Source organism: Lagenorhynchus albirostris, chromosome 2 (assembly GCF_949774975.1).
Source record: "Lagenorhynchus albirostris chromosome 2, mLagAlb1.1, whole genome shotgun sequence".
Taxonomy (NCBI): domain Eukaryota; kingdom Metazoa; phylum Chordata; class Mammalia; order Artiodactyla; family Delphinidae; genus Lagenorhynchus; species Lagenorhynchus albirostris.
In genome coordinates, this window is record NC_083096.1 from 143,667,386 (window position 1) to 143,694,664 (window position 27,279).

A 27,279-nucleotide genomic window follows, 5' to 3' on the forward strand; every position below is an offset into this window, starting at 1 on the left:
GGGTGTTATTCCCCCCACCCCCACCCCCCAGGAAACATTTGGCAATGTCTAGAGACATTTTCGGTTGTCACAGCTGAGGAGGAGGGCTGTTCATATGTAGTGGATAGAGACCAGGGATGTTGTGCAACACCCTGTCCAGTGCCACAACACAGAGCTATATCCAGCCCAAAATGTCAGCATGCTTCTTTAGAGAAACACTGGCCTAAACTGTAATATCCGATTCATTATAGAAAAGTGAATCTTTCATTACTCCATGTATTAGAGAGGCCAGGTCTTCAGACCCACAATAAGACTTATGCCATGGGATCAGTTTGCTTAAAAAACAAAATTGACTTTCAGGTTGTCTTTAATGTTTTTTAAGATGCCATTTTCTTTGACTTTAGTATTAAATCTTTCCTATATTTAAGTGCATTGGCAAGTGTGGAATCAGTATTTTTTCCTTTATCATTTGAATCAGATAGTCACTTGAGGAAAAATATATTAGTCTCTTTATAAAGGGCCTCAATGGTTTTGTATCACTTGAATCTTAATAAACCTTTAATCCAGAGTTGGCTTGTTTTGGTACGATCTATTGCTCTTAATAAGTAGTAATGTTATAATCACTACTCATATAGAAAAATTAAAAAAATTTTTTCCATTTTGGTTCTGAATGCAAAGGTTAAAATGTTAGTGCTCTCAGAATTGAAATAAATAAAGCTGCGTAATACTGAAGATCACTCTTCCAAATGCTCCATAACCGCGTACGGTTTGGTTGGCATAATATATATAACCATGAGTAATTTCTTTTCAAACAAAGGTCAACAATGAAGATCCTTTTAGTTCATCCACATCAAGCTCCATCAGCAGTATGGTCATTACAAAAAATATGCTTGAGGAAACATCCATCAAAACTGAAGATGTACCCCCAGCACTGCCACCAAAGATTGGAACTCCAACAAGACCCTGCCCACCACCACCTGGTATGAGAGTTGATACCTTTCCTAAATCAACTACTTCCTTTTTCTTTCTGAAAAGTATTGTGTGGGCCTTATTTGTAGACTTTATATAAAGGGCCTTAAACAAAACAAGTCCAAAAACACAGCAGAAGCCTGCTGCTATCATCTGTTCTGACCTTAATGCAGAATTACAGATATGTGCCTAAGAAGCCAGCCTGTGTAACTGTCATGAACTATTTTTCTAGCAAGAGCTAATTTCTCTTTAAATCATTTTAGAGAGGCAGTAAATGAAAAAAGGAAAGTACCAATGAAATCTCTTACTTTTTTGGAAGCTCATTGATTACCATTTGAACAACAGTTTCCTGTGCTTTGGTATTTTAATAAATTTCTATAAGCAAAGATTAATTCGAAGTCCCTTTCTTTTTCCTGCTAAATGTGAAGTCTTCCTTAAGTCCTTTAATGTGAGAATATATGGCCTTTTTGGTATCCAGAATTCAGCTTTTCGGTATCAGAATTTTAAAAGAAAGTATTGTTTTTCTTGAAGGAAAATATAATTTTACTTGACTTGATAAGAGACTCCTTTATTTTATAAAAGTGATGTTTTTGGTCTAGAAACAAATTCTTACTATTCTTATTTTTTTTTGTTTTGCTTAGCACTGTAAAGAAAAAGGGGTTTTGTTTGTTTGTTTTTAATGAAGATAATAAAGTTCATGAGAAGTGGTAAAAAGGCAATCCCCTGAATAGTTGTAGTGCTACTTGTGAGAAGACACATCTGGTACATTATTGTTTTAACCATATGTCATTCCGTGGTAAATTTTCAGCCTCAGTAGTTCTAGAATATTATTCTTGCCTTTTCATAATAGCCTCCGTATGGTATTTCTTGGGCAGATTTTTTTTTCTTCTTTGATTTAAAGAATTGCAAATAAAATTGTTAATACCCAGCTACCTGTTGAAAAATCAGGTGAACTGAACTGAACTCCTTTTATCTTTTAAGGAAAAGTAGCCTGTATCATATATTACTAGAGAGTAAGGTTGTCAGAATGTATTTTTTAAAAATGATAGTTAATGTGCTCATTTAAGTTTTATACCAGTAAGGTGCCAATAGTGAAGTTATTTTTAAAATCCTAAGTAAACTAATATACTAGTGCTGTAACTAAATCTAAGACTTCAGCAAAGTGAGTATATATCACTGTAGAAAAATCAAGGAAAGAAAGATGGTTTATTGAACTGCAGCTTAAAGATCTGGGTTCTAATTCTGGATATTCTCTGACTAGCTCTATGATCTTGAGTGTGTAACTTCATATGTCTGAACCTCAGCTATCTGAGCTATTAGATGGTGGCATTAATTCTAATGTTGCCTACCTTCACAGGATTGTGGAAGGATCCTTTGAGATATGAGATGTGAACACCTTTTGTAAGCTGCTACAGTGCCAGAAAGAATCTGTTGTTACGATTGCTCTTACCAGCTTAATACATCTTTAGGAAAATATATATATTTGAAGATATTTTAGCACCTGTTCTTATTATCCTTTCTTCAGGATGTACTGAGTTTAAGCCTTTAAAATTAGAAAGCTTGTTTGAAAATGGTGCTGAATTAATGAGCAACAGTATGCTGTTTGGTAAAAGATTTAGTTGATCAGCACCCACGAAGATTTAGGGCCTGGGCTTCAAAGCATTCTCTTTATTCTTCAGTTTGAAATATTGTAATAGCAAGAAATAGGTGGGCTTTACCAAGGTAGTTTTTAATTTCATGCTCCCAGGTGTTACATATAGATCCAGAGGAAAATCAGAAGAATATTAGCATTTTTCAAAGCTCATTTGCCCTTCCTGCCACTAGTGGATAACTGTATCAGGCAGAGGTTATCACAGCAGAGGCCGTTTTTGTCATTATTCTTTGTCATTCTCCTGCTGTTTTGTCCATTCCTCTCTCTTTTCTTGGGAACATGCTGCTTTGGAGAAGAGAAGGTCAACTCTCTGGGCAGATAAGATTCCCGGCCCGGGCTTCCCTGGTGGCGCAGTGGTTGAGAGTCCGCCTGCCAATGCAGGGGACACGGGTTCGAGCCCTGGTCTGGGAAGATCCCACATGCCGCGGAGCAACTAGGCCCGTGAGCCACAACTACTGAGCCTGCGCGTCTGGAGCCTGTGCTCCGCAACAAGAGAGGCCGCGACAGTGAGAGGCCCGCGCACCACGATGAAGAGTGGCCCCCGCTCGCCGCAACTAGAGAAAGCCCTCGCACAGAAACGAAGACCCAACACAGCCAAAAATAAATAAATAAAATTAAAAAAAAAAAAAAACATTCCCGGCCCATTTCCCCCCTTCTTTGCTATTTTTCCATTTAGCTACATAGAGCTAGAATATATTTGAGAGGTTGTGTGTGAAAATTTGAGGACATAGTGTTGGTTGTAATAGTTTAAGACCATATTAAGAATGTATTTGAGGTACTGACCCCCATTCCCCACCCCCAGCTCTTTAATGCTCCCTGTGTTCATGTTCTTGTGTGTTTGTGTTTGCCATATTTGCTGGTTGAATTAATTGTAATGATTTTGATCCAGGGAAAAGACCCATCAACAAATTGGATTCTTCTGATCCCTTTAAACTGAATGATCCATTTCAGCCTTTCCCAGGCAATGATAGCCCCAAAGAAAAAGATCCTGATATGTTTTGTGATCCATTCACTTCTTCTTCTTCTACTACTACCACTACCAGTAAAGAGGCTGACCCAAGCAATTTTGCTAACTTCAGTGCTGTAAGTACTGTGAATGGGCTGTTTGGGGGAAAATCTTTCCATTTACAGTTTAAAGAGTTTTCAAAGATTATTTTGGAGTCTGCCAAATTTGCATTATTTCAACTAAATTTACCAGTATGTTAAAAATGATCTTTATTCTTCCCTTAACCAAAAAATCTCTGTTTGATTCTGTTTGCTGGTTCTAAAAGTATTTCATTGCTCAAATGATTTTTGTAGTCTTAATTCTTGGGTTATATACCAGTTGTTTTGCAAAACCCTTCTCTTGATCTTGGTAAACAATATAAATAAAATTCTGACAGTTACTATTTTGCAAATTGTTATGGATGATGGGCCATTAGAGAGTCATTTGCTGTCTGCCCTCTGGATGAATAATGCCAATAATGAGTTTGTGTATTTGTAACTGTGTTTGTGTGTTTGTGTATAAAGCCTTGATGATTTCTGGAGACCAGTCAACAATTATGAGAGGATAGGTCCAGGAATTCTTTGAATTGAAAATAAAACTCTGGTTTCATATAATAGTGTTCCTAAAAAGTAAATGTTGGTTTTATTAAATAAATATGATTGTTAAGAGCTAAACAATCTTTAATTATTTGGGGGGCTCTAATTCACTAGCATTCCATATTTACTCTGCATCCTCCCAGAGCTGACTAACATAGGCAGGCCAGTAAAGACAATAGAAGAGTTCTGTGACAAGACCATAGGCAGGGTCTATAAGATCACAGAAATGGGGCAACCAACTTGAAGTGTCACTCTGGAGGGACGGACATTAAGCAATGACATGTATTCCATCATTATTTAGATAAAAACAAGGCTTTTTTTTTTTTTTTTTTTTAATTCTTAGAGTAACTAACAGTGTTTCATTTTCCCAGATGTTTTTTCAGGTAAAATGACCTTCATTATCGCTATTTTATAACAAAGCAATTTTCCTCTACTTAATACCTTAAGCACTTGAGATGATTTTAGAAATAAGAGATCTAGTGGCCAGGTGACTCTGACCACAATCTGCCTAATGTCTCCCTCAGTGTAGCATTGGGTCCCTCAACCCGTCACTTTATCCCTGCAGCCATTTCTAGTTAGAAAGGAGGTAGGCAGGAATCTGTATGCAACTAAGGCAGACAGAATTAGTCTCAGCTACCCAGCTTTTGACTCTGTACTCTTTAAGTTTCAGTGGCTTCCTCTGAATGTAAAGGAGCAGAATAGGAATCAGTATTTTGAATACTGGAAAACAGAGAGTGTCAGAATTATACTGCCTTTTATTAGATGGAATTTGAGTTGTTTCAAGCAGAGAATCCAGAATTGCTCTTCTTAGTATAATCCTCTTAATATAAAATAACCTTCTGGCAGTTTGTGGCATTTAATATCTTAAATATGATTTCAGCAAGTCAAAACCTGGTTGGAATGAGTCTTGAACAATAGCTAAGGCATTTTGCTTATTTCATATTCCAGAATCTCAGTATAGTATAATATTAAGCAGCTCATAATAAAAATGTCTTCTTTTTTTAATTATGAAAGATTTGTTAAGTATTATAAGTTTCAAAGGCCCTCTAATTCCCTAGGGGAAAAGCTACCATTTTCAAAAAGCCTGACAGTTTCTTTCACTTCATCCTATTATGGTATTCATCCTGTTATGGTATTCCTCTTATGACAGGACTTGAAACCGGGTAGAATTTTTTTATTTAGTATCTGCCACGGTTGCTCTTTCAGGTGGATAAGTGTATTTCCTTGACTTAATAATTACCAGCATTAAGGTTTTATTTAGACTAGGTCAAAAAGTTCTCAATGTCTACTGAATTCTTTATAATGCATTAAAAAAATTGATCAGGTTCACATCTTATTTAGTATATCCAGTACTCTTATTTTATGTTTAACAAAATTTATGTATGTATAGATATTCTTTGCTTCATAATTTTTCTGTACCTGAAGGGCTAGGATAAGGTAGGAAATCACCAGTGGGATTAAGTTGAAAATGATTTATCATGTGAGGATACTCACTGAAGTTGAAGTAGTAAATGTTTCACATTAGATAAAAATGCTAGCCCTCTCCTGTTTTTAAATCTCCTGATTCACCTTAAGAATTTCCACTTTTTAAAAAAATGATGTTTAATGTTCAGTTTTATAGACTATCTGTAGACTGCATTAATTTTTAAGATTAAATCATATTTTAATAACTGATTAAATGTGTTTTCAGAAAAAAATTAACAATTAACAGGACTATTTACAGAGTCCTTCAGAAGGTGAAACAAATAGTTAAATATCATTTCGTAAAAGTTCTTTTTCCTTCTTGTGTTTGTTCTGCTCATGAATTTATTCGTTTGTTCATTTGTCTTTTAAATGGCAGTATCCCTCTGAAGAAGATATGATTGAGTGGGCCAAGAGGGAAAGTGAGAAAGAGGAAGAGCAGAGGCTTGCCCGACTGAATCAGCAAGAGCAAGAAGACTTAGAACTGGCTATTGCACTCAGCAAATCTGAAATATCAGAAGCATGAAGAATTTTCCTGTTCTTTGTCAATCACACAATACTCTTCTTCCTGAATACTGAAGCTATTTACAGTGTGTATCAAAACTACCTATGAGCATGGGAATACAAAAGGTTTGAGATTCCTGTAAATGTGACAAAAGTTTTTGTTTTTTTTAAACTCCATTTCAGATTTGTCCTTTTTTTCCCCCTGTAAAAGCGGTAACCCAGATAACTTCACCTAGGCCCCCGTTCTGGTGTGCATTTAGTGTGAGCTTTTGCCTGCCTGTGCTACTTTTACTTGGAAAGCTAGAGCACCCAAGCTTCTGCCTTCTGGAATATAGAGAAATAGTTTCATCCCTTTGCTACCCTTGTTCTGTAGTTACTCTGATGATAGCCAGTGGGGTTCTTAAAGTTGGCAGTATTCTCCCCTAATTTAAATGGTTGAAAGAGGGGAAGGGAAAGAACATCCTATTTCTTTTATGACAGAGCAAGTTGGCTAGTTTAAAGTACATGTTTGTATTTCCTTATAATCAAAATACTGTTCAATTTGTTTTTTATAGACAAGAAAAAATATTTTGCATAAATTGACTCCACTATCGAAAAAGGGATGCTTTAGATTGAACCATTATAGCTTCAGACTCAATCTTTTCCTAAATAAAAACTTTAAAGCCTCATGTGTGAAATATATTTAAAATTTTCTTCTCTGGACTTAGGGAATTTTAGATAAACACATACCTCTCCATAATTTTAAGCACTAGAGGGTGGAGAAAAATTACCACTTAAAATATACCCATCAATATAAGGTAAGCAAAAATTTTAACCTGGCAGCCATTCTGCCACTGCCATGGCACTGTCCTCTTTAGTTCATGGTAGGTTTATTTTTCTACTTTTGCAGAAGAAACTTTAGCAGGCTAGAACTGGAAGGTACTTTAACTTTTTGTATACATATATATATTTTTTTTCTTTAATGAAGGTTCAGTTACTTGAAATGTAAAAACATTCACTGAATACAACTGAAAAAAGTGACATGTATTAAATCATATTATTCCTTTTTGTCCATTTTTGTGGATTAAAATAGTTTATTCTCTTTGTGTTTTTCACCTACAAAATTGGCAGGCTAGCAAAAAAATTTTGTGTTTTTTAATTGGGAGAGAAGAGACCTGCCAAATTATCGAAGCTCTTTATGTGTTAAAAGCCTATCTCCTGTAAAATTGACCTAGCAGACAAGCTGAATTTAAAATGGACTGTGAAGTAGGCTGTAAATTGTAATCTTATTTTTTTTAACATGAGTCAGTGATTTAGATAATGTATTGAAAACCAAGATAAAGGAAAATGCACCTAAAAACTAATTAAATATCTCTGTGGTTACCAAGTCAAGGTGGTATTGATCTGTGTTAATCAGAGTAACTTGTTGCCTAGCCTATGAATAAATTCCAAAATATCCAGTTTATTTCATCTTGAAATGGTGCTTTTTTTCTCTCCACACACAATTGAATTGCTGCAGTTTAAAACAAATTTGAACCACTTTCTTGCACTGTTAGCTTTTTTCTACTTTTATAGATTAAAACATTTCAGCATAAAAGTCATACATATGAAGCAAGGGCTGAATCATAATCACAAGGGTTTAATTTTGATAAACTAATCCAGTTATAAGGATATACTGCAAAAGTTGATTGAGAAAGTAATATTGGGAGTTGTGAATGGTAGTGAGTTTTGGGTTTTTTTCTTCCCCTTAACACTTTAGGAAAAAGGTAAGTAGACTTGAACAACCTTCTTTTGCACTGGGAAAATGAACAGATGTTTGAAATGGTTTTAAAATATTTTTTTTAATTAAAAGAACACTCTGGAAAGTGCTAAATATCTGTAACTTATAAACACCAACTTTCGATGTAATAAGTATACCTTAATCTTATGTGTGTTTAACTGGATTACATAGATTCTTTTATTAAAATATGTATACTCAGTGGACCAATATAATATATTAAAGTATGTATTTTATATATATATATATATATATATATATATAAATCTCCATGCTCACTTGTGTAGGATGAATGTCTTAGAGTCATTTATGATTATATTTTATGTTGTTGACTCTGGCTCCAGAGCCTGTGCTTGAAAGGACAGATAAGTATTCCTGAGAGCTAAGTGGCACTACTTATGAAGTTTTAACCATCTTCTGCCTACTTGTTCAGGTTTATTTGAGTTCTCTTTATAGAATTTTCTCTTATGTTTCAAACTTCTAAACTGTAGCCTGTAATTATGAGAACAATAAACTTTAAATTATAATAAACCATACTATCCATACATCCTATCTGAAATGGAGTTTTGCACGATTCTCTGTTATGTCCATGCTGTGTCTAAGGAGGGGTAGGCATACAATCAGCACAGATTAATATGTGTAAAGTGCTTGAGACAGTACTTGGTATAGAATAAAATACTCAATAAATGTTAACTATTTTTTAGTTGACATGTCCTGTTTTTTTGAAAGAAAGATAGGAAACAGGTATGCATAGAAACAGTGCCTGAAACGTGGGTGGTGTGTATATATTTGTTGAATGAGGATTTGTGAGATGGACTCTAGGAGGGCACTGTGGTGTGAAAAATTCAGACAACCCTGGTCTGCCATTTTTAGGAAAGATGACTTTGACAAAGTTACTTAGCCTCCCTGAACCTCATTTTCTTCTTCTAATGAACATCATAATACCCAACTCACAGGATTGTTCTGAATGATTTGAGTTTGACAGCTTTTTAATATTATTTATTTTAATCAAACAAATGCAGCCATGTTATTATCAATAGTGAAAATAGCTATTGGTTATTGAATGCACTATACTAAGCACTTTATGTGTGTCTTCTTGTTTAATCTTCACAGAAGCCCTAAGTAGTACTATTATTATCGCCTGTTTTAGAAATAGGAAAAATGAGGCTCAAAAAAGTTAAAATAGGGCTTCCCTGGTGGCGCAGTGGTTGAGAGTCCGCCTGCCGATGCAGGGGACATGGGTTTGTGCCCCAGTCTGGGAAGATTCCACATGCTGCGGAGCAGCTGGGCCCGTGAGCCATGGCCGCTGAGCCTGCGTGTCCGGAGCCTGTGCTCTGCAACGGAAGAGGCCACAACAGTGAGAGGCCCGCGTACCGCAAAAAAAATAACACACACACAAAAAGTTAAAATAATATGCTTCAGATAATACTGCTAATAAGTAGATGAGCCAGGAATTGAACTCTGGTCTGTCTGATTCTAAAACATGATATTCTTTCCAGTTTACCGTGCTTTGTCTCCTTTTCTGTGAAAAAAATATTGCCTATAGGAAATGCTAGGAACAGGGCATGATAAATAATAACAGATAACATATATTGAGCTTCAGGCAGAATCCTTAGTGCTTTCCGTATATTATTTCATTTCATCCTTAGAAAAGTAACCCTGTAATGTATAGGTACTATTTTGTCTCCATTTCACAGAGGAGGTGCCCTAATTAGGCCACAGTTATGTAGCTAGTAAGTGACAGAGCTGGAATTTGAACCCAGAAGACTGGCTCTACTGTTTTGACCACTGCTCTCTATTCCTGTTAAAGGTGAGAAGCTAGAGGAGAACTATCATAAATAGAATAATCCATGTAATCTCTGCTCTTGAGGATTAATGAAATAAACCTACTACATAGCATGTGGCATCTTATAAAACATTTCCTAATTCATTTTCATATTTAATCTTTACCAGGATTTAGAACAGTTTTTGACACATGAAAGCACTCAACCATTGTAAGTTACCAATATTATGATAAATGATAAATCGGAACATAGGGGAGATAGCCAACCTTTCTTTTATTAAAGAAATACAAATTTTAAAACCACAAAAGCTGGCAAAAACAAAAAATAACTTATTAGTGCTGGCAAAGCTCTGGAAAGAATACATTAAAAGGTAGGCAAAGGGTAGATTTTGGAGAGTTTGCCACACAGATGGAGGGACAGGGCATTCTAGGCAGAGGCCATGGTTGTATAAAGAAAAAGTGGTAGGACACGACATAGTGTGCTAGCAAACAGCAAGTATTGAAGTAGTTCAGTGTAACTAGAGTAGGTCTGTGGGCAAAAGAGTGAAGTATTTGTGTTTGTGTGTAAGAAAGGTCTCACTGGTAGTGATTTGGTGGATTGCTTTAGAAGGAAACCAGGTAAGGCAGGGAGAGCAGGTGAAGGCTGATGGAGTCATTCAGGTGAGATGGTAGGTACCTAAAATATGGCTGTGGCTGAGGCCCGAGAAAAGGGGATTGATTTAAGAGAATTATCAGGCTTTAGAGTCTGATTAGATATGGGTGGTGAGGGGAAGGGAGTGGTTGCAAACTTCAGCAAGCATCAGGATCACCTGGAGGGCTTGTTAAAGTACAGATTGTGGACCCCATCCCCAAAGTTTGTGATTTCAGTAGGTCTAGAGTGGGACCTAAGAATCTGAATTTCTGACAAGCTCCCAGATAATGCTGAAGTTGCTGGCCCAGGGACCTCGCTTCGAGAACCACTAGAATAGGGACTGACTTCCAGGTCTCTCTGTTCTCCTGCACGTCTTATTAGATGTACTCATTTCGTTTGCAGTGCTGTTGCACCTTGTCATTCTGTACTTGACCTGTCGCTTCTGCTTCATAGTGTAAAGCACCTCTAATCTTCCTTGTGGATAAAGAGAGTTTTTAAAAATAATAATTGCAGGCTAACAGCACTTACTATGTGCCAGTACTATTAGAAACACTTTAATATACAGTCCCCAACTTAATGATGGTTTGACTTATGATTTTTTTACTTTATGATGGTGCAAAAGTAATACATATTCAGTAGGAAACATACCTTGACTTTTGAATTTTGCTCTTTTCCCAGGCCAGCAATGTGCTGTACAATCCTCTCTCATGATGCTGGGCAGCGGCCGCAGCTCCCAGTCAGCTGCACGATCACAAGGGTGAACATCCAGTACACTTACAGCCACCCAGTACCCAGACAACTGTTCTGTTTTTCACTTTTACTACAATATTCAGTAAGTTACATGAGATAGTCAACACGTTATTATAAAATAGGCTTTGCATTAGGTGATTTTGTCCACCTGTAGGTTAATGTTAAGTGTTCTGAGTATGTGTAAGGTAGAGTAGGCTAAGCTCTGATGTGATAGCTTAGCTGGATTAAATGCATTTCTGACTTATGATATTTTCAATTTGTGACGGGTTTATGGGGATATAACCCCATCGTAAGTCAAGGAAGATCTATATGCTGATTCATTTTAATGTCCATAACAATCCTTTAAGTTAGTTACTGTTATTTGCAGTTTACAGATGAGAAAGTTGAGGTACAAAAAGGTTAAACAACTTGCCCAAATCACAGAGCTAAAAAGTGTCAGAGCCAGGATTCAAACCCAGGCAGTCTAGATCCAGAACCCATGCTCAATCACTCTGCTCTACTGAAGAAAACTTATATTAAAATACTTTTGATGTATGGCTCAATATTGTACCTCTTACTGCCAGAAAGCCCTTTATCATCTGAGTTTTGGGAATGCACAGAGAAGATCATTGTCATTCTGTTCACCTTTGCTAAGGTGTATTGTGTTCTGGGTACTGTGCTGGGTCAGAGACAGAGAAAACTCACATGAGGCCATCAGTGGTATAGTGGGGGAGATAGACATTACTTACAGTTAATTTCACAACACTGCACATTGAAGATTATGATAGGAGTGCTGGGACACCCAGAGGAAGGAGAGAATAGTTCTGGCTGAGAGGACTGGGGAAGGCTTCCCAGACGAGGTGTCCCTAGGACACAGTATTCTGCTCCTAGCATTAGTAAAAGTGTAGACGGCAACTGTCAAAATTAAAACAAGACAACAACCATAAAAACACGCTCTCACAAGGCCACATCATTTGATGTCAGAGCTCTGTTGACTGACAAAGGCTGCCAGACAGTCTCCCAGGAAGCCTCATTTAAGTGATACTCATTACTTAGTGAAATCAACCTTATCCAAGGTCTGACCTTCAAGTTTAGAAACCTGATTTTCATCAGTAGAAGGGAGACAAAGCTCCCATTAAGCAAGTTCACAGGGACTGATGTAAAGAACAAAATGTCAGTTTCCAGTAGAAGTTGCTATAGGGCTTGAAGTGCTCACAATTGGCTGAATGAAGATTCCTTCTCCCTGCCAGTGCTTGGATGTGTCCTACCTGTAAGGTTCCTCACTCTCTGCAGCCAGGGCTGCCTGGCCCCTCTGATGAACACATTTTTTTAGACTAATACGTTTGATCAGGTTACAGTCTGGTTTGGCTGGTTGGGTAGCTTATAAAGTCTCTTAGGGGTGACTTTGCATATCTTTGCTTTCATGTAGACTCTGTATTTAACTCCTTCTAAGGCAGACTTTCCCCAGTTTATGAGTTCTTAGTGAAACATCTCACTCCCTGGGCTCTGACTTCACCCTTTCATTGATCATGTCATTTATTGAGTGTATATGTGCCAGGCCTTCTCCCTGACTCATTCTCCTCCAAACTGTCAACATGACCTAACAATTCTGCCTTTTTTTTTTTTTTTTTTTTAATTTTTTTTTTTTAACATCTTTATTGGAGTATAATTGCTTTACAATGGTATGTTAGTTTCAGCTTCACAACAAAATGAATCAGTTATATATATACATATATTCCCATATCTCTTCCCGCTTGCGTCTCCCTCCCTCCCACCCTCCCTATCCCACCCCTCCAGGCGGTCACAAAGCACCGAGCTGATCTCCCTGTGCTATGCGGCTGCTTCCCACTAGCTATCTACCTTACTTTTGGTAGTGTATATATGTCCATGCCTCTTTATCGCTTTGTCACCATTTACCCTTCCCCCTCCCCATAGCCTCAAGTCCATTCTCTAGTAAGTCTGTGTCTCTATTCCTGTTTCACCCCTAGGTTTTTCATGACATTTTTTTTTAAATTCCATATATATGTGTTAGCATACGGTATTTGTCTCTCTCTTTCTGACTTACTTCACTCTGTATGACAGACTCTAGGTCTATCCACCTCATTACAAATAGCTCAATTTCGTCTCTTTTTATGGCTGAGTAATATTCCATTGTATATATGTGCCACATCTTCTTTATCCATTCATCCGATGATGGACACTTAGGTTGTTTCCATCTCTGGGCTATTGTAAATAGAGCTGCAATGAACATTTTGGTACATGACTCTTTTTGAATTATGGTTTTCTCAGGGTATATGCCCAGTAGTGGGATTGCTGGGTCATATGGTAGTTCTATTTGTAGCTTTTTAAGGAACCTCCATACTGTTCTCCACAGTGGCTGTATCAATTTACATTCCCACCAACAGTGTAAGAGGGTTCCCTTTTCTCCACACCCTCTCCAGCATTTATTGTTTCTAGATTTTTTGATGATGGCCAAAGTATCTCTCAAATCTGTTCTCTCCATCCCTAGTGCCACTCCCCCAATTCAGGTCTTCATCATCTCTCTTCAGGCTTTTGCCAAAGCTTTCTAATCTCCTTGCCGCCAATCTCTTGTTTTTCTCTCTGCTTCCAGAGCATCCTCCGTGTTGCAGTCAGATTCTTCTAGAATCGAAACCTGCCCTGTCACTCCTGTAATAAAACATGCCACTGATTCCCATCACATTCAGGTTAAAATCCTAACCCCTTAGAAAGCTTTTCCTTCATAACCTTAATTTCTGATTGATATTTAATCAGTAATGGCTTGAACATGTAAGCTGGGTTTTTTTTTCCTCTTTAAACAAATCTTGAGAAAATGCTACCTTAAGGAAATAAAGGCACTCTAATATGATTGTAGCATATGGAATTCTTTGGGGATGTGCATAATTTTACTCTCTAACTTGATGTTTTTCAATAGGCAGGTTGTAATTCCTTAGTTGGGTTGTGAAATCAGTTTATTAAATTGAGCAACATGGAAAAAATGTAACCAGAGTAGTACAGGCATACCTTGGAGATAGTGCATGTTCAGTTCCAGACCATCGCAGTAAAGTGAATATCACAATAAAATGAGTCACACATTTCCCAGTGCATATAAAAGTTGTGTTTATACTACATTGTAGTCTATTAAGTGTGCAGTAGCATTATGTCTAAGAAAACAATGTACCTACTTTAATTTAAAAATACTTTATTGCCTAAAAAAATGCCAAAATAATTACAGTAGTTACATTGAAGAGCCCTGATCACAGATCACCATAACAAGTGTAATAATAATGAAACGCTTGATATTCCAAGAATTACCATATATACTAATATGTCTAAAATGGATAGCTAACAAGAGCCTGCTGTGTAAAAAAATAAAATTCAAAAATTCAAAAAAAAAAGAATTACCAAATTGTGACACAGAGACATAAAGTGAGCAAATGCTGTAGAAAAATTGTGCCAATAGACTTGCTCAATGCAGGGTTGCCACAAACCTTTAATTTGTAAAAAATGCAATATCTGCAAAGCACAGTTGAAGCAAAACACAATAAAATGAGCTATGCCTGTAAAGCAGAATGAACACTCATATACCAATAATCAGCTTCAATAAATACCAGTTCACATCCAATCTTATTTTATCTATATTCCTACACACTTCTCTTTCATGTCATGTTGAAGCAAACCTTATATTTCATTTGTAGATTTTTCAGTAAGTTACTGATCAGCATTTTAAAAATTATGAAATAGAATTTGTTATTGAATACATACTGGGTCACAAGATAAAAGAAAGCCACTGATATTTTAAATTATCTCTTTTCAAGTAAGAAATGTTGGTCCTACTGTTGTGTATACGGGTTATTAATGTAAAGGATTATCTAGTGGAGGGAAGGTGTGTCTTTGCTGGAAGACCCCACCTAGTCTTCTTCCCCACTACAATAAGTGTATAGAATGTGTTCAGTTGCCCAAGAGCTAAGGGCTTAGTTTCAGCCTCTCCTTTCTGTTTCCTCTGGAGTCAAAACTTGAGAGGACTGAGTTATTTTGTAAAAAGGAAAAGAGACAAGGAAAAATAGCTGACACTTGCTGAGGACCTTCTCTGAGCCTGGCACTAAGGCGCTTAGTATACATTACCCTACTTAATGCTCACAGCACTGTAACAGATAGAAAACATGAGGTATATAGAGATGCAAGTGACTTGGCCAAGACCCCAGCCCAGGTGCCTTGGCTCTGAGACCTACTCTTCCAGCACACCAGACTGCCTTTTGCATCCATGGCCTTAAAAGCAGCCCTTTGAGCCTAAGCATCAACAGAGATCAAACAGAGCAACCCCGGGCCCTAAGCAAGAATTAATGTTCTCAAAGAAAACCCTGATGCATCGCAGCTTCCTGAGAAGGTTCCTGGCCTTACTGTTTGCTAGCTGTGTGACTCTGGGTAAATCTCTTAATCTCTCTGATCCTCAGTGGACCAGCGTTGGGGAGCATCAGGTGCGTGAACAGCACTACTGAGGGGAGACGTAGCTGCCCAAACCTGACTCCCAGCCCACCTGAGGTCCAGCTCACCTAAGTTGCCCTCACAGGTGGCTCACAGGTTGCGGGCCTGGTGCTGCCACTGGCCCTCTGTGTGACCTTGGACAAATCCCTGGCTGTCCTGGGTGGGCCTCAGTTTCTCCCTGTGAATACTGATGAGTCTCGACGGCTCTGGACGGTAGTGGTCTTGCCCTGATTACTCAGGTCTGCTTGTGGGACACTGACGTCCTTGCCAGGCAGGGTGGTTGTGAGGATTAAAGATGATGGATATAAAGTCTTCATTCCTGTTACATGGCAGATACTCACCAAGTAAGAGCTGTCATGTCTGTGTTTAAGTACACAAAAAAGGAAAATATTTTAGGAAAATGTCTATATAAGATTAAGGGAATAAACTTCAGTTATCTTGAAAGTTTATTGATACTAAATGTTCCCCACTGATTCTGGATAAAATTATCACACACACTGTGTGTCCACTCTTCTCTTTTGTTTGCATTAACTCATTTAGTCCTCACGACAACCTTTGTGACAGGTGTTATTATTATCCTCATTTTACAGATGAGAAAGCTGAAGCACAGAGAGGTTAGGTAACTTGCCTGAAGTCACAGGCAGCTATCAAGTGGTGAGGCCAAGATTCTAACCCAGGCAGACTGGCTCCAGAGCAAGGGAAAGAATAAAACCTGCTGTACCTTGGGATTGTTGTGAGATTCAAAATAAGCTAAGCTTTGGGAAAGTGACTCATAAATGCTGTGTGCATTCTAAGAGCTTGTGTAGCAGGCAGACTGGGGCTGGGGTTAAGATACAGACGCTAGTCTGGCTGCTTGGGTTGAGTTCTAGCTCCTGCCACTTAACTAGCCTTTGTTATTTTGAGCAGATTGCTTAATCCTCTGCTTCACTTTCTCAACTAGAAAAATTGGGCTTGTAAAAGGACATACCTGATAGGATTATTTTGAGGATGAAATGAGTTGGTACATGTGAAGGGTTTAGAATAATGCTTAACAAAGTTCTAAGCAAATGATGGTGATGAAGATAAAGAAGAACATGATGATGAAGATGTCCAGATGTCAAAGAAAAAGAACAGGAAAGAAGCCTTGAAGTTTGAGAACCCTTGGATTGAATCCCAGTCCCTAATTTTTTTTTTTTTTTTTTTTGGCCATGCCGCTTAGCTTGCGGGAATCTTAGTTCCCTGACCAGGGATTGAACCTGAACCCCCCAGCAGTGAAAGCACCAAGTCCTAACCACTGAACCGCCAGAGAATTGCCCCCAGTTCCTAATTCGATCTCAGGAACATTTCTAAACTTCTGACTCAAATATTCTCAAAACAAGAGTTTCCCAGATTAGAGGTAGTGTATGTAAAAGCCCTCAGCATGGTGCCTGCCACTGAGTAGAAACTTGATAAATATTAGGTCCTTCTTCATTCTCTCAACACTGAACATCTACTATGTGTAACAGTGGTGCTAGGCTCCGTGGAAGACACAAATGTGAGACATTCTCTGTACCTTCAGATAGAAATCTGAAGAGTGAGACTAATATGGTCGTTGATAACCAATATAAGGATTAAAAAATATATAGTGCTAAATGCTCTGAGAGAAAAATGTAATCTCTGAAGAAGGAGGTAGTCCTCCACTGGGGAGATACAGGAGGGCTTTCTGTAGGAAGTGGTGTTGGTTGTGGGCTTGGAGGCTGGGTGGGACTTTAATTCCACCCAGGATTAGACTGGGCTCGGGGCCTATAGGAGACCAGGCTTCTGAGGCCCTGTGGTATTCATGCCTGTGAGCCTAGGAGGAAGCTGGCTATCTGCAGTGCCCAGTGCTGACAAAGTGGGCAAAGCTCTGTGAGCTGAGGAGTTTGGGCCCATGGGTGCACTGTAACTGGAATTTCCAGATCTGGAAGCTCTAGCCTTGTGGTCAGATAGGCAGCATTCGCGGGCCCTTGTTGATCTGCCTAGAGCATGACATGAGTGCTCAGAGAGAGGGGGAAAGGTTGTATTTTCTCTGCTGCTTACCAAGGAAAAGTGAGAGAAACTGCCCAGATGATCCTTGAGGCTTCTGCCCTCTGCTTTGCCCAGGCCTCCCACTCCATGCCCCGCCCACCTGCAAACTACAGGCAGGGTTGGGAGGGAGCCGCAGATGGGGCAGACAGATCTGGGTGTGAGGCTTGATCTCGGGGAAGTCAGTTAACCCCTCTGAACCTCAGTTTCATCCACTGTGAAATGGTGGTGAGTATTTAATAAGGTGAAATTAAATGAGAATTTGTGTAAAGCACCTGGCTTAGGGTTTGGCACATTACGATTAGTCACCATTTATTGACACGTGATTTGTGTTGCACAAGACCTAGGATACAGACCCAGCCCAAAAGGAGACAGCAATGGTCCCATTGCCACCCGTCCCTGTGTTCAACCCCCATACTCCCTCACAGAAGTCTCCAGGGACCCCTGAATCCATCCTACACACTGGACCTCAGAGCGATCCTTCTCAAATACCTCCTCAAGGTGCTCCCTTGTTCTTTGCCTTTAGTTGAGCCTTCCATGGAAGCCTGCTAGACTGCACTGCCAGGGGCTAACCTTGCTCCAGAGCTGATTCTTCTACTTGTTAGTTGTTTAAAATAAAAAGTAAAAATGTACATGACCTAAGGCAAAATACGGGGTTTCAAAGAAAGTGTGAACTGGAGACAGGCTTATCCTCCTCTGTCTCCCGTTCTCCTCTGGGAATCAGAGGTCTGTGGACAGGGCCACGTCCCAGTGCCTCGCCTGGTCAGCAGCCTCCACTGCCAGGCCCAATCAGCTCCTTCCTGTCTGTCCTCCCCCTTGCCTGCCCCTCCTGCTCTGTGCCCTGCACTTGGGGGCAGTCCCAAGCCCCTGAGCCTATCCAGGTACAGCCCTGGCAAGGCAGGCTCCGCACTTAGGCAGGTGAGAAAGGCATTGGTGACATCATCACCCATCGATACGGAGGACGGGCTCTATACTGGAAGTGGAGGGGCCTGGGGTCGGTCCTGATGCTGCCACTGGCCCTCTGTGTGACCTTGGACAAATCCCTGGCCTTCCTGGATGGGCCTCAGTTTCTCCTTGTGTATACTGATGCGTCTCGACGGCTCTGGACGGTAGTGGTCTTGCTCTGGTTCCCCAGGTCCGCTCCCGGGACACCGACGTCATTGCCAGGCAGGGAGGCGCCCGGCCGCGGCGGGGAGGAGCCACGGGTCCCGCCCCGCCCAACCCGTCCAGGTGCTGCCGCCGGAGCCGCCGCTACCGCCACAGCCGCCACGAGGGGCCGCCCGCGCCTCCATCCAAGTCCGGCCCGTGTCCATGGCCTTTCTGACCGCCTGGAAGCGGGCGGTCTCCGGGGAAAGCGACCGCAGGTACCGGGCGGGGGCGGGGACTCGGCGGGAGGCCCTGATGGGACTGAGGGGCGTCTGGAGAACAGCCGACGGGAGGGGCAGCTGACGGAACACAGCCCGAGACAGCAGTGTGCGGGCTGCTGGCCGCGGGGTAACGGCCGAAGGGCCCGGGGAGAGAGGCAGCCCAGCCCCTCTCACCCCAGCCCCCCGACGTATCCCTTGCTCGCGTGTTATGGCCCCCAGCAGGGCTGGGCCTGGGGGTGAAGAGATACGCCCCCAACACCCCGGTCCCACCCGAGCCCCGCTTCCGGTGCCACAACCTGTGAGCCACCTGTGAGGGCAACTCAGGTGAGCTGGACCTCGGGCGGGCTGGGAGTCAGGTTTGGGCAGCTACGTCTCCGTCTCGCCTTAGCAGTGTTGCTCACGCACCTGATCCTCCCCAGCGTTGCATGAGCAGAGATAGGGGTACGTGTGCCCGGACAGGTGAGAGCAGATACACTATCCCCCGCCAGGGGTTGTCCACATCTGGGGGCAGCAGTGTGGAGGGAAATCCTGCGTCCCAGTGTCTGTCCATGGTGGAACTGTGTGCACCACAGCTTCTCCAAGGTCAACCCTTCAGGGATGTGTCATTGCCTCCTGTGTGTCACCTCCAACTCCCAGCTGCCCCCACCTCCTGGGTGAGTTGGTTTCTCCAGATGTGTTCTCATGAGAAAGGGGAGAGGGGACAGCCCTGACCTCTCTTCTGAGCTGTGACCCCAATTTCTTTCCTTTATATATTTAAAGTTCACTCTGCTACTCCCTGGAGAAGGGCAATCTAACTGCCTTCCCAACACCTCCATCTGACTGTCACATGGGCACATCAAACTGTTCCTCCTCCTGTGTCCCCATGGCATAGTCATCCACCCAGTTGCCCAAGCCTGGAACCTGGGAGTCATCCCTCTCACCTCCCTCCCTCTCCTCCACCCTGGTCTCCAAGTTCTGCTGATTTTATCTTTTTGATGTCTCTCAAAGCTGTTCATTCCCCCTGGACTATTGTAATAGCCCCTAACTTTTCCATTTCCTCCAGTCTTCCCCTTTCCATGCATCCTTCAGACTTGTCTTTTCTAAAGCACAAACCAGACCATGTCATTTTTCTGCTTTAAAGTTCTTCTATGGCTCTCTATCACAGAGGTGAAAGGTCAAGGCTCTCCAGGGGAGAAGCTGTGACCTGCCCAGCCCCGCTTCCCATCACTCTCTGACCCTCACTCTGGTCTGGCTTTGTAGGGCTCTCACAACTGTGCTGGGCTGCTCAGGGCTACTTCTGCCTGGAATGCCATCCTCTACTCCTGACATTCACCCTATAAGATTCAACTTTAGGTGACATCTTTTGTTATTAAAAAAATTTTGTTTTGACTTTTAAAATAAACTTTTAATTCAAGGGTAGCACATATAGAGAAAAGTGCACACATTGTAAGTATACAGCTCAATGACTCTTCACAAAATAACCAGCACCCATGTAACCAGCACCCAGATTAAGACACAGACTATTACCAGCCCCCAGAGTCTCCCTTGTGCCCCACCCAGCTGCAAGCCCCCAAAGGTAACTATTGATACTATCCTGACTTCTAATACCATAGGTTTGATTTGTCTGGGGTTTTTTGTTTTTGTGGGGTTTTTGTTTGTGTGTTTGTTTTAATTGAAGTATAGTTGATTTACAATGTTGTATTAATCAGCAAAGTGATTCAGTTATCTATATGTGTGTGTATATATATATTCTTTTTCAGATTCTTTTCCCTTATAGGTTATTATAAGATACTGAATGTAGTTTCCTATGCTATACAATAGGACCTTGTTGTTTATTTTATATACAGTAGTTTGTATCTGCTAATCCCAAACTCTGAATTTATCCTTCCCCCACCCCCTTTCCCCTTTGGTAACCATAAGTTTGTTTTCTATGTCTGTGAATCTATTTCTGTTTTGTAAATAAGTTCACTTGTATCATATTTTAGATTCCACATATAAGTGATATTATATGGTATTTGTCTTTCTCTGTCTTACTTTAGGTGACCTCTTTTAGAGAAACTTTCTGAGCCCACCCTGAGTCAGGCTCAGAGGCTTTCTGGGCTCCAGCATCTTTGCTTCCCTCCCATGGCTCTCATTCAGTTTTTCAGCAAACATTCTTGGGCACGTACCATGTTCCAGGCATCGTACTAGGTAGTGTGGATATGGTGTTACTTATGACATACAAGCCCCTGCTCTCAGGAGACCACGTTCTAGTGGGAAAGACAGATTAAACAACTAGGCAAATAAATAAGTAAACACCAGAAACAGATGCTGTGTAAGGCTTAAAATAGAGCCATGTGATAGACAGTAAAATCCATCTTTCCCAGAGCATTCCCTGCAGTGAGGATAGCTCCTGTCAAAGCCTGAGATGTGTCTGAGGAGCAGAAAGGTGTGTGTGTTGTTGAGGATCCCTGCCTGTTGGGGTCCAGGGGGCAGGCTGCCCAGAAGAGGGCCGAGTTTGGATTTCATTGTGTGTTGGGAGCCACTAGAGGGCGTTAAAGAGGGGACTCATATTTAAAGATGATCCAGCTACCCCATGGAGAAAGGATTTTAACGCTGGGGCGTGGTCACCCCTTTCTGTCTCCCCACTACATATGGAGAGGGCATGGGGTTCATCTGCCCCCATGTCCCCGAAGCCCAGCACAGAATGCTTCGGTTTTGATGAGAACCTGGGGGGATGATTTCTGAGGAGGGTGAGATCACAGTTGGGGTGCTGAGGAGCGGCTGGGTTTACATGGATTTCTTGCCTGCCTGCCCTCCTGTAAGAACCCAGCTGTGCTCTGTCCTGCAGGCACCCTGCGTGCTGCAGTGTAGTTGAGGGCCTGAACACATGTACCTTTCTACTTCAGCTGGAACTTGCTGGACACGAATACTCAGAGAATTCTGACTCCCAGTCGCCCTCACAAGATCTCACACCTGGGGCAACAAACCAGGTCTCCTTTCTCTCAGCTCGGGACCTGTGACTTCTCCACCCTCAGGCCTCACCCACCACGCTGCCTGTCTCCCAAAGCCTGGCTGAGGAGTGAAGGGCTTGGGAGGGTGCTCGGCCCCTGCTCTGCCACTTACATACTGGCTCTATGACCCTGATTCAGTCGCCTGACCCATGCGAGCCTTAGTTTACTCAGCTATAAAATAGTAGCTACTTACCAAGTGGCGGAAGACCTGGTGAAGCCACACTGGTAAAGGACCTAACAAAAAGCCACCGAGCATATTCAGTGACCAGTAAATGTGAGTTCACTGGTACGAGGGAATCTTCCTTCTGAGGTATTTGCATTGAACAGAGGGGATTCAGAAAGGTTTGGGAGCCAATGGTGGGATTCCAGGCACCAGGACTGGGTAGCCAGGGACTGTTAGGAGAGGGAAATGATGCCTGTGCATCTTAAGATGGGGATGGCCACCTACTCGGCCTACAAACAGGGTCCCTTCCCAGTCATACCAGTAGCCCCTGCCCCCACCCCATGGCTGCTCCCATAAGAGACAGCACCAGGATCAGAGGGGCAAGTGTAGGCAGGCAGAACGCTTTTTTAAAATAAATTAATTCATTTCTTTATTTATTTTGGCTGTGTTGGGTCTTCGTTGCTGCGCGCAGGCTTTCTCTAGTTGCGGTGAGTGGGGGCTGCTCTTCGTTGCGGTGCGCGGGCTTCTCACTGTGGTGGCTTCTCTTGTTGCCGAGCACAGGCTCTAAGTGAGTGGGCTTCAGTATCTGTGGCACGCAGTCTCAGTAGTTGTGGCTTGCAGGCTCTAGAGCGCAGGCTCAGTAGTTGTGGCGCACGGGCTTAGTTGCTCCGCGGCATGTGGGATCTTCCCAGACCAGGGCTGGAACCCATGTCCCCTGCGTTGGCAGGTGGATTCTCAACCACTGCACCACCAGGGAAGTCCAGGCAGAACGCTTTTGAGAGAGTAATTCAGTGGTAGAGCTTGTAGGAGGGAGGGGCCGCCCCAAGAATGGAGGGGCCCTGCTGAAGAGGCTGGGGGCCTGCTGGGCTGTTGTTGGAAGATTTCTTGCTCTTGGTTTGAGTCTGAGCTCAAGGAGCTCTCAGATGCCTCCAGGTAGGGAGTTTCGAATTTGGTGACTGGAATCCTTGGGCAGCTATGGGGTCCCTTCCTTGGGACTGGATGTGGACTCAAGGCCAGTGCTGAGTTTTCACCTCAGATCCTGTGAGCTGAGGCATCTGTGATCACCAGACTCATGATTTAAAATTCCAAATGTCTATGATGTTGAAGCTACTGACCCCAGGATTCTGATTTACCCCCTGTTGCTGAGGGCAGCTGCATGGAGTAGGAGAGGGCTCTGGTGTGGGAGGCACAATGTGGTCCCTCAGATCCTCAACCCCTGGTGAGGATACCATGGAAAAACTCCAAGTAACCTTTGTCCCCCTTTGTCAGTTATGGAGGGATTCTGACTTGGGGTATTTTTGGTCCTTTCTTGAGGTCAATGGAAAATAGATTATTTAGGGTGCAATTTCAGTTCTGCCAGCATGCCACATTTCCTGAAATCTCTTCAATCTGTAGCTCTGGTTGCTTGAGTTGCTTTGTCCTTCCCCTGAAAATTTCTGCCTCTCAGCTCAGTTTCTGTCTGCGGTCAGCTCCATTCTCTCCTAATGCTCCCCTACTTCTCTACTCAATGCAAGACAGCGATGCCAGCCGTTTCCAAGCTCACGCCCTGGGACAGTAAGACAAAGCAGTGGAAAGCCCTCTGGAGCCACACGGGTTGATTCTGAATCCTGACTGCGGGCCTTTCTACCAGTGTGACCTTGGACAGGTTGTTTAAGTTCTCTGCGCCTCAGTTTCTTCATCTGTAAAGTGAGGGTAATGGTAGGACTTGCCTCACAGGGTTGTTGTGAGGACTGCATGAATTAGTTTATGCAAAGCACAGAGGACCGTCCTTGACACATAGTCGGTGCTATACCCAAGAGTGTTACTGATTATTATGATTAGTCTCCCCAGGCCAGGAGAGAAAGGGGCTTCTCCACCAGCTCTAATATGAAAAAGCTCAGGGAAGTATTCCAATTGGCTCTTCTTTAACCAACCACTGTGTCCTGAGAGGTGGGGTCAAGGAAGAGAACGCACCTCCCGTTCAGCCACTGGGGCAGGAGAGGAGAGGAGGAGAAACAGTTCTCTAAAAACAAGTGGGTGGCAGGGAAGGGTTCAGGGCGGGGAGGGTTGTGGCATCCATGTGGCCACATGGCAGGCCTTAAAATAAAGTCATAGTTTCATGAAGTACCCAAATTATGATTTCCTTGGAGCACCGCTGACCATCTGTCTCAGTCTTCCAGCTGTTGTAGACCCCTGGGAGCTGGGAACTAGTCCCTTATGAACCCCGCTTGGGACCTGTGCCACGCACCACCCCCTGCGATTGTGGCTTTGCCAGCCCTAGTCCCATTCTCTCCATGACTACCACCACCTCCCTGGCCTGGAGAGGGCGTAGGCTCTTTCCTTTATCACCCCATCCCAAGGGTGGGACAGACCTTTCCCCTAATTCCCTACCACTTGACTAGGACCAGGCTGTAACTTTTAAGGCCACCATGGGATGCAAGGAATGAGCAACTGAGTTTTATGATTCTATGGCTCCTCTCCAAGCCCCTCAACCATCCTGGAAGGAGCCTTCCTGCAGAACTTCCACATCTGGGATGGCCCAATGTATGTCTTCCAGCATCTTCCCTCCCGAGAGAGGAGGAAATTTCTGCCTTAACCAAGACAACCAAGCCTTCCTTTCCTTTCTCAAGATCAGCCCTTTCCCAGGTGAACAGCAGTGCAGAAATCTACTGCTTTCAGGTAAAATCCTTTGCCCAGCCTACTAACTGGCTGGTTATATTATAACCCAGACAATTATATTAGGAATTATGACAGTGGGTGGGACATCAGGCACCCATCCAGGTAGACCTGGGTCTGGTCTATTCCTCTTTTTTTTTTTTTTTAGATGTTGGGGGTAGGAGTTTATTAATTAATTAATTAATTTTTGCTGTGTTGCGTCTTCGTTTCTGTTCGAGGGCTTTCTCTAGTTGTGGCAAGCGGGGGTCGCTCTTCATCACGGTGCGCGAGCCTCTCACTGTCGCGGCCTCTCTTGTTGCGGAGCACAGGCTCCAGACACGCAGGCTCAGTAGTTGTGGCTCACGGGCCTAGTTGCTCCGCGGCATGTGGGATCCTCCCAGACCAGGGCTCGAACCCGTGTTCCCTGCATTAGCAGGCAGATTCTCAACCACTGCGCCACCAGAGAAGCCCTGGTCTATTCCTTTTGATTTCCTTTTTCCCCCATCAGACAAAGTTTGTCCGTGCATGTTCCCTCCCACAGCCTCAGGTGTTCCCCTTACCCCCTTGTGGAGTTGCCCTACAATACCCACCCCCTGTAAAAATTCATCTCCAGCTAAGAAACAGCCTCCCCCAGATAGAGCATCCAAGTGTCAGATTGAAGTAACTCTGCTCTCTTTCCAAGAAAATTGGTGGGTGGGTACTTCCTTTATATCAGTGACTGAAGGGCACACCCAAGCACTGTCCCTGAGTGCAGGCCAGGCCACTCAAAGGGGGATGGCGGCTCCCCAGGCTCTGAGGACAGCACTGCACTCAAATCGTCACCGTTCTCCACCTGCACTTGCCCCTGCTCCCTCCAGCCACAGCTTCTCTCCCCGACACCCTCTTAACTAGGCCCCTGCCTCCAGAAGACCCTGTGCCCTTCAACTCTGCTGCCTCAGTGATCTGTAATAACAGCGAGATCTGCCCTTGGCTGTGCCCTGACTTGACATGCATCATCATCTTCGATGCACCACAACTCTGACCGGGGGCCCTGTTGTCTCCAATTCTAATAGATGAGGAAATTGAAGCCTCCTCATACTTTCTCAAATGCATAGACATTGGGGTTTTCTTTTTAGTACTGGATGTGTAATTTTGTATTCTGCTTTTCTCATATTTTTCCACCTTTTCAAAAACTCATTCATGCAATAAATATTTATTGAGCACCCACTGTGTGCCAGGCACTGTTCTGGGCACTGAAAATATGTTAGAGAACAAAGCTGGAAAAAAAACCAAAAACAAACTCTTCTCTTGTGGAGTGTAGAATTTAGTAGGGAGAGACAGAGACTAAACGAATAAGCAAAATATACAGGATGTCAGATAACAAGTGCTATGGAAAAAATAATGCAGGGCAAAGGAATTGGGAAAATTAGTGTGATGGTTCCATTTTAAACAGAATGGTCAGGAAAGGCCTCACAGAGAAGGTAACATTTGAGCTAAGTCCTGAAGGAGGTGAGGGACTAATCATATGAATATCTGCAGGAAGAGCATTCCAGGCACAGGGAACAGGAAGTGCAAAGGCACGCTCCTGAGGTGGGAGCGTGCCTGACATATTTGGAGAAGAGCAAGGAGGCCAGTGTGGCTGAATAAGAGAGTAAAGAGAGATGATATCAGAGAGAGAGATGGGGGTGCAGGGCATCCAGGCCTGGTGGCCAAGCGAAGACTTTAACTTTTGCACTGAGCACGATGGGAAGCCAGTGCAGAGGTGTGAACAGGAGCGTGACATGATCTGATCAAGTGGGTCTGGTGCTGTGTAGAGACTAGACAATAAGGGGACAAGGGTAAGAGCAGAGAAAACAATTAGGAGACAATGCAGTAATCCAGGCAAATAACTTCTCTATAAATTTAATATCTGCAGAATAGTTCACCCTACAAATTCACTATAATTCACTGAACTAATTCCTTATTTTTTTTTAATATATATTTATTTATTTATTTTTGGCTGCGTTGGGTCTTTGTTGCTGCACACGGGCTTTCTCTAGTTGCGGTGAGCAGGGGCTACTCGTCATTGTGGTGCACAGGCTTCTCATTGCAGTGGCTTCTCTTGTTACAGAGCACAGGCTCTAGGTGCGCGGGCTTCAGTAGTTGTGGCTCGTGGGCTCTAGAGTGCAGGCTCAGTAGTTGTGGCACACGGGGACCAGGGCTCGAACCCGTGTCCCCTGCACTGGCAGGCGGATTCTCAACCACTGTGCCACCAGGGAAGTCCCTGAACTAATTCCTTATTGATGGGCATTTAGGTTATTTTCAGCTGTATATTATAGGAAACACTATGATGAACATCAATGTACAATAAATCTTTGTGTCTGATTATTTCTTAAGACATGTTTGCTACCCAGGTGTTACTGGTCATCTTTCTGAGGCTTTCAGCCCCTAATTCCAGTTGCCCTTCAGAAAGCCAGTGCCACTTTCTACTCCCACCAGCAGTGAGTGAGGTAGCACATTTGCCCTGAGGGCATGTAGTAGGTGTCCAATGGATGCTGCTCTGTCCTTCTGGACCTGGCCAGGTCTGGGTGCACATCATAGGGGAAATGCCTCTTCTCTGGACAGCCTTGCATAGTT

At 42.6% G+C, this 27,279-nt stretch overlaps 2 protein-coding genes across 11 annotated transcripts in view; both read left to right on the forward strand.

The window, feature by feature from the left end:
• The window catches only part of EPS15 (epidermal growth factor receptor pathway substrate 15), a 161,483-nt gene extending 153,023 nt beyond the window's left edge, over nt 1-8,460 (forward strand). For all 4 annotated transcript variants that reach the window (XM_060140095.1, XM_060140096.1, XM_060140097.1 and 1 more), the window contains 3 exons: nt 797-959; nt 3,489-3,682; nt 6,021-8,460. In XM_060140095.1, coding sequence (XP_059996078.1) covers nt 797-959; nt 3,489-3,682; nt 6,021-6,167 — 504 coding nt within the window. In that variant the 3' untranslated portion in view covers nt 6,168-8,460. The remainder of the gene's footprint in view (nt 1-796; nt 960-3,488; nt 3,683-6,020) is intronic.
• Nucleotides 8,461-18,786: 10,326 nt separating this feature from the next.
• Nucleotides 18,787-27,279, forward strand: part of TTC39A (tetratricopeptide repeat domain 39A) — a 51,811-nt gene continuing 43,318 nt past the window's right edge. For 5 of the 7 annotated variants that reach the window (XR_009538930.1, XR_009538929.1, XR_009538928.1 and 2 more), the window contains exon 1: nt 18,790-18,912. Coding sequence is in view for 3 of the 7 variants with exons in the window: in XM_060140099.1 (XP_059996082.1) it covers nt 18,860-18,912 (53 nt within the window). In the remaining 4 variants the exon portion in view is untranslated. Of the gene's footprint in view, nt 18,913-18,959; nt 19,240-27,279 lie in introns of those variants that run through there. The other 2 variants (XM_060140101.1, XM_060140106.1) reach the window with 2 other exon arrangements.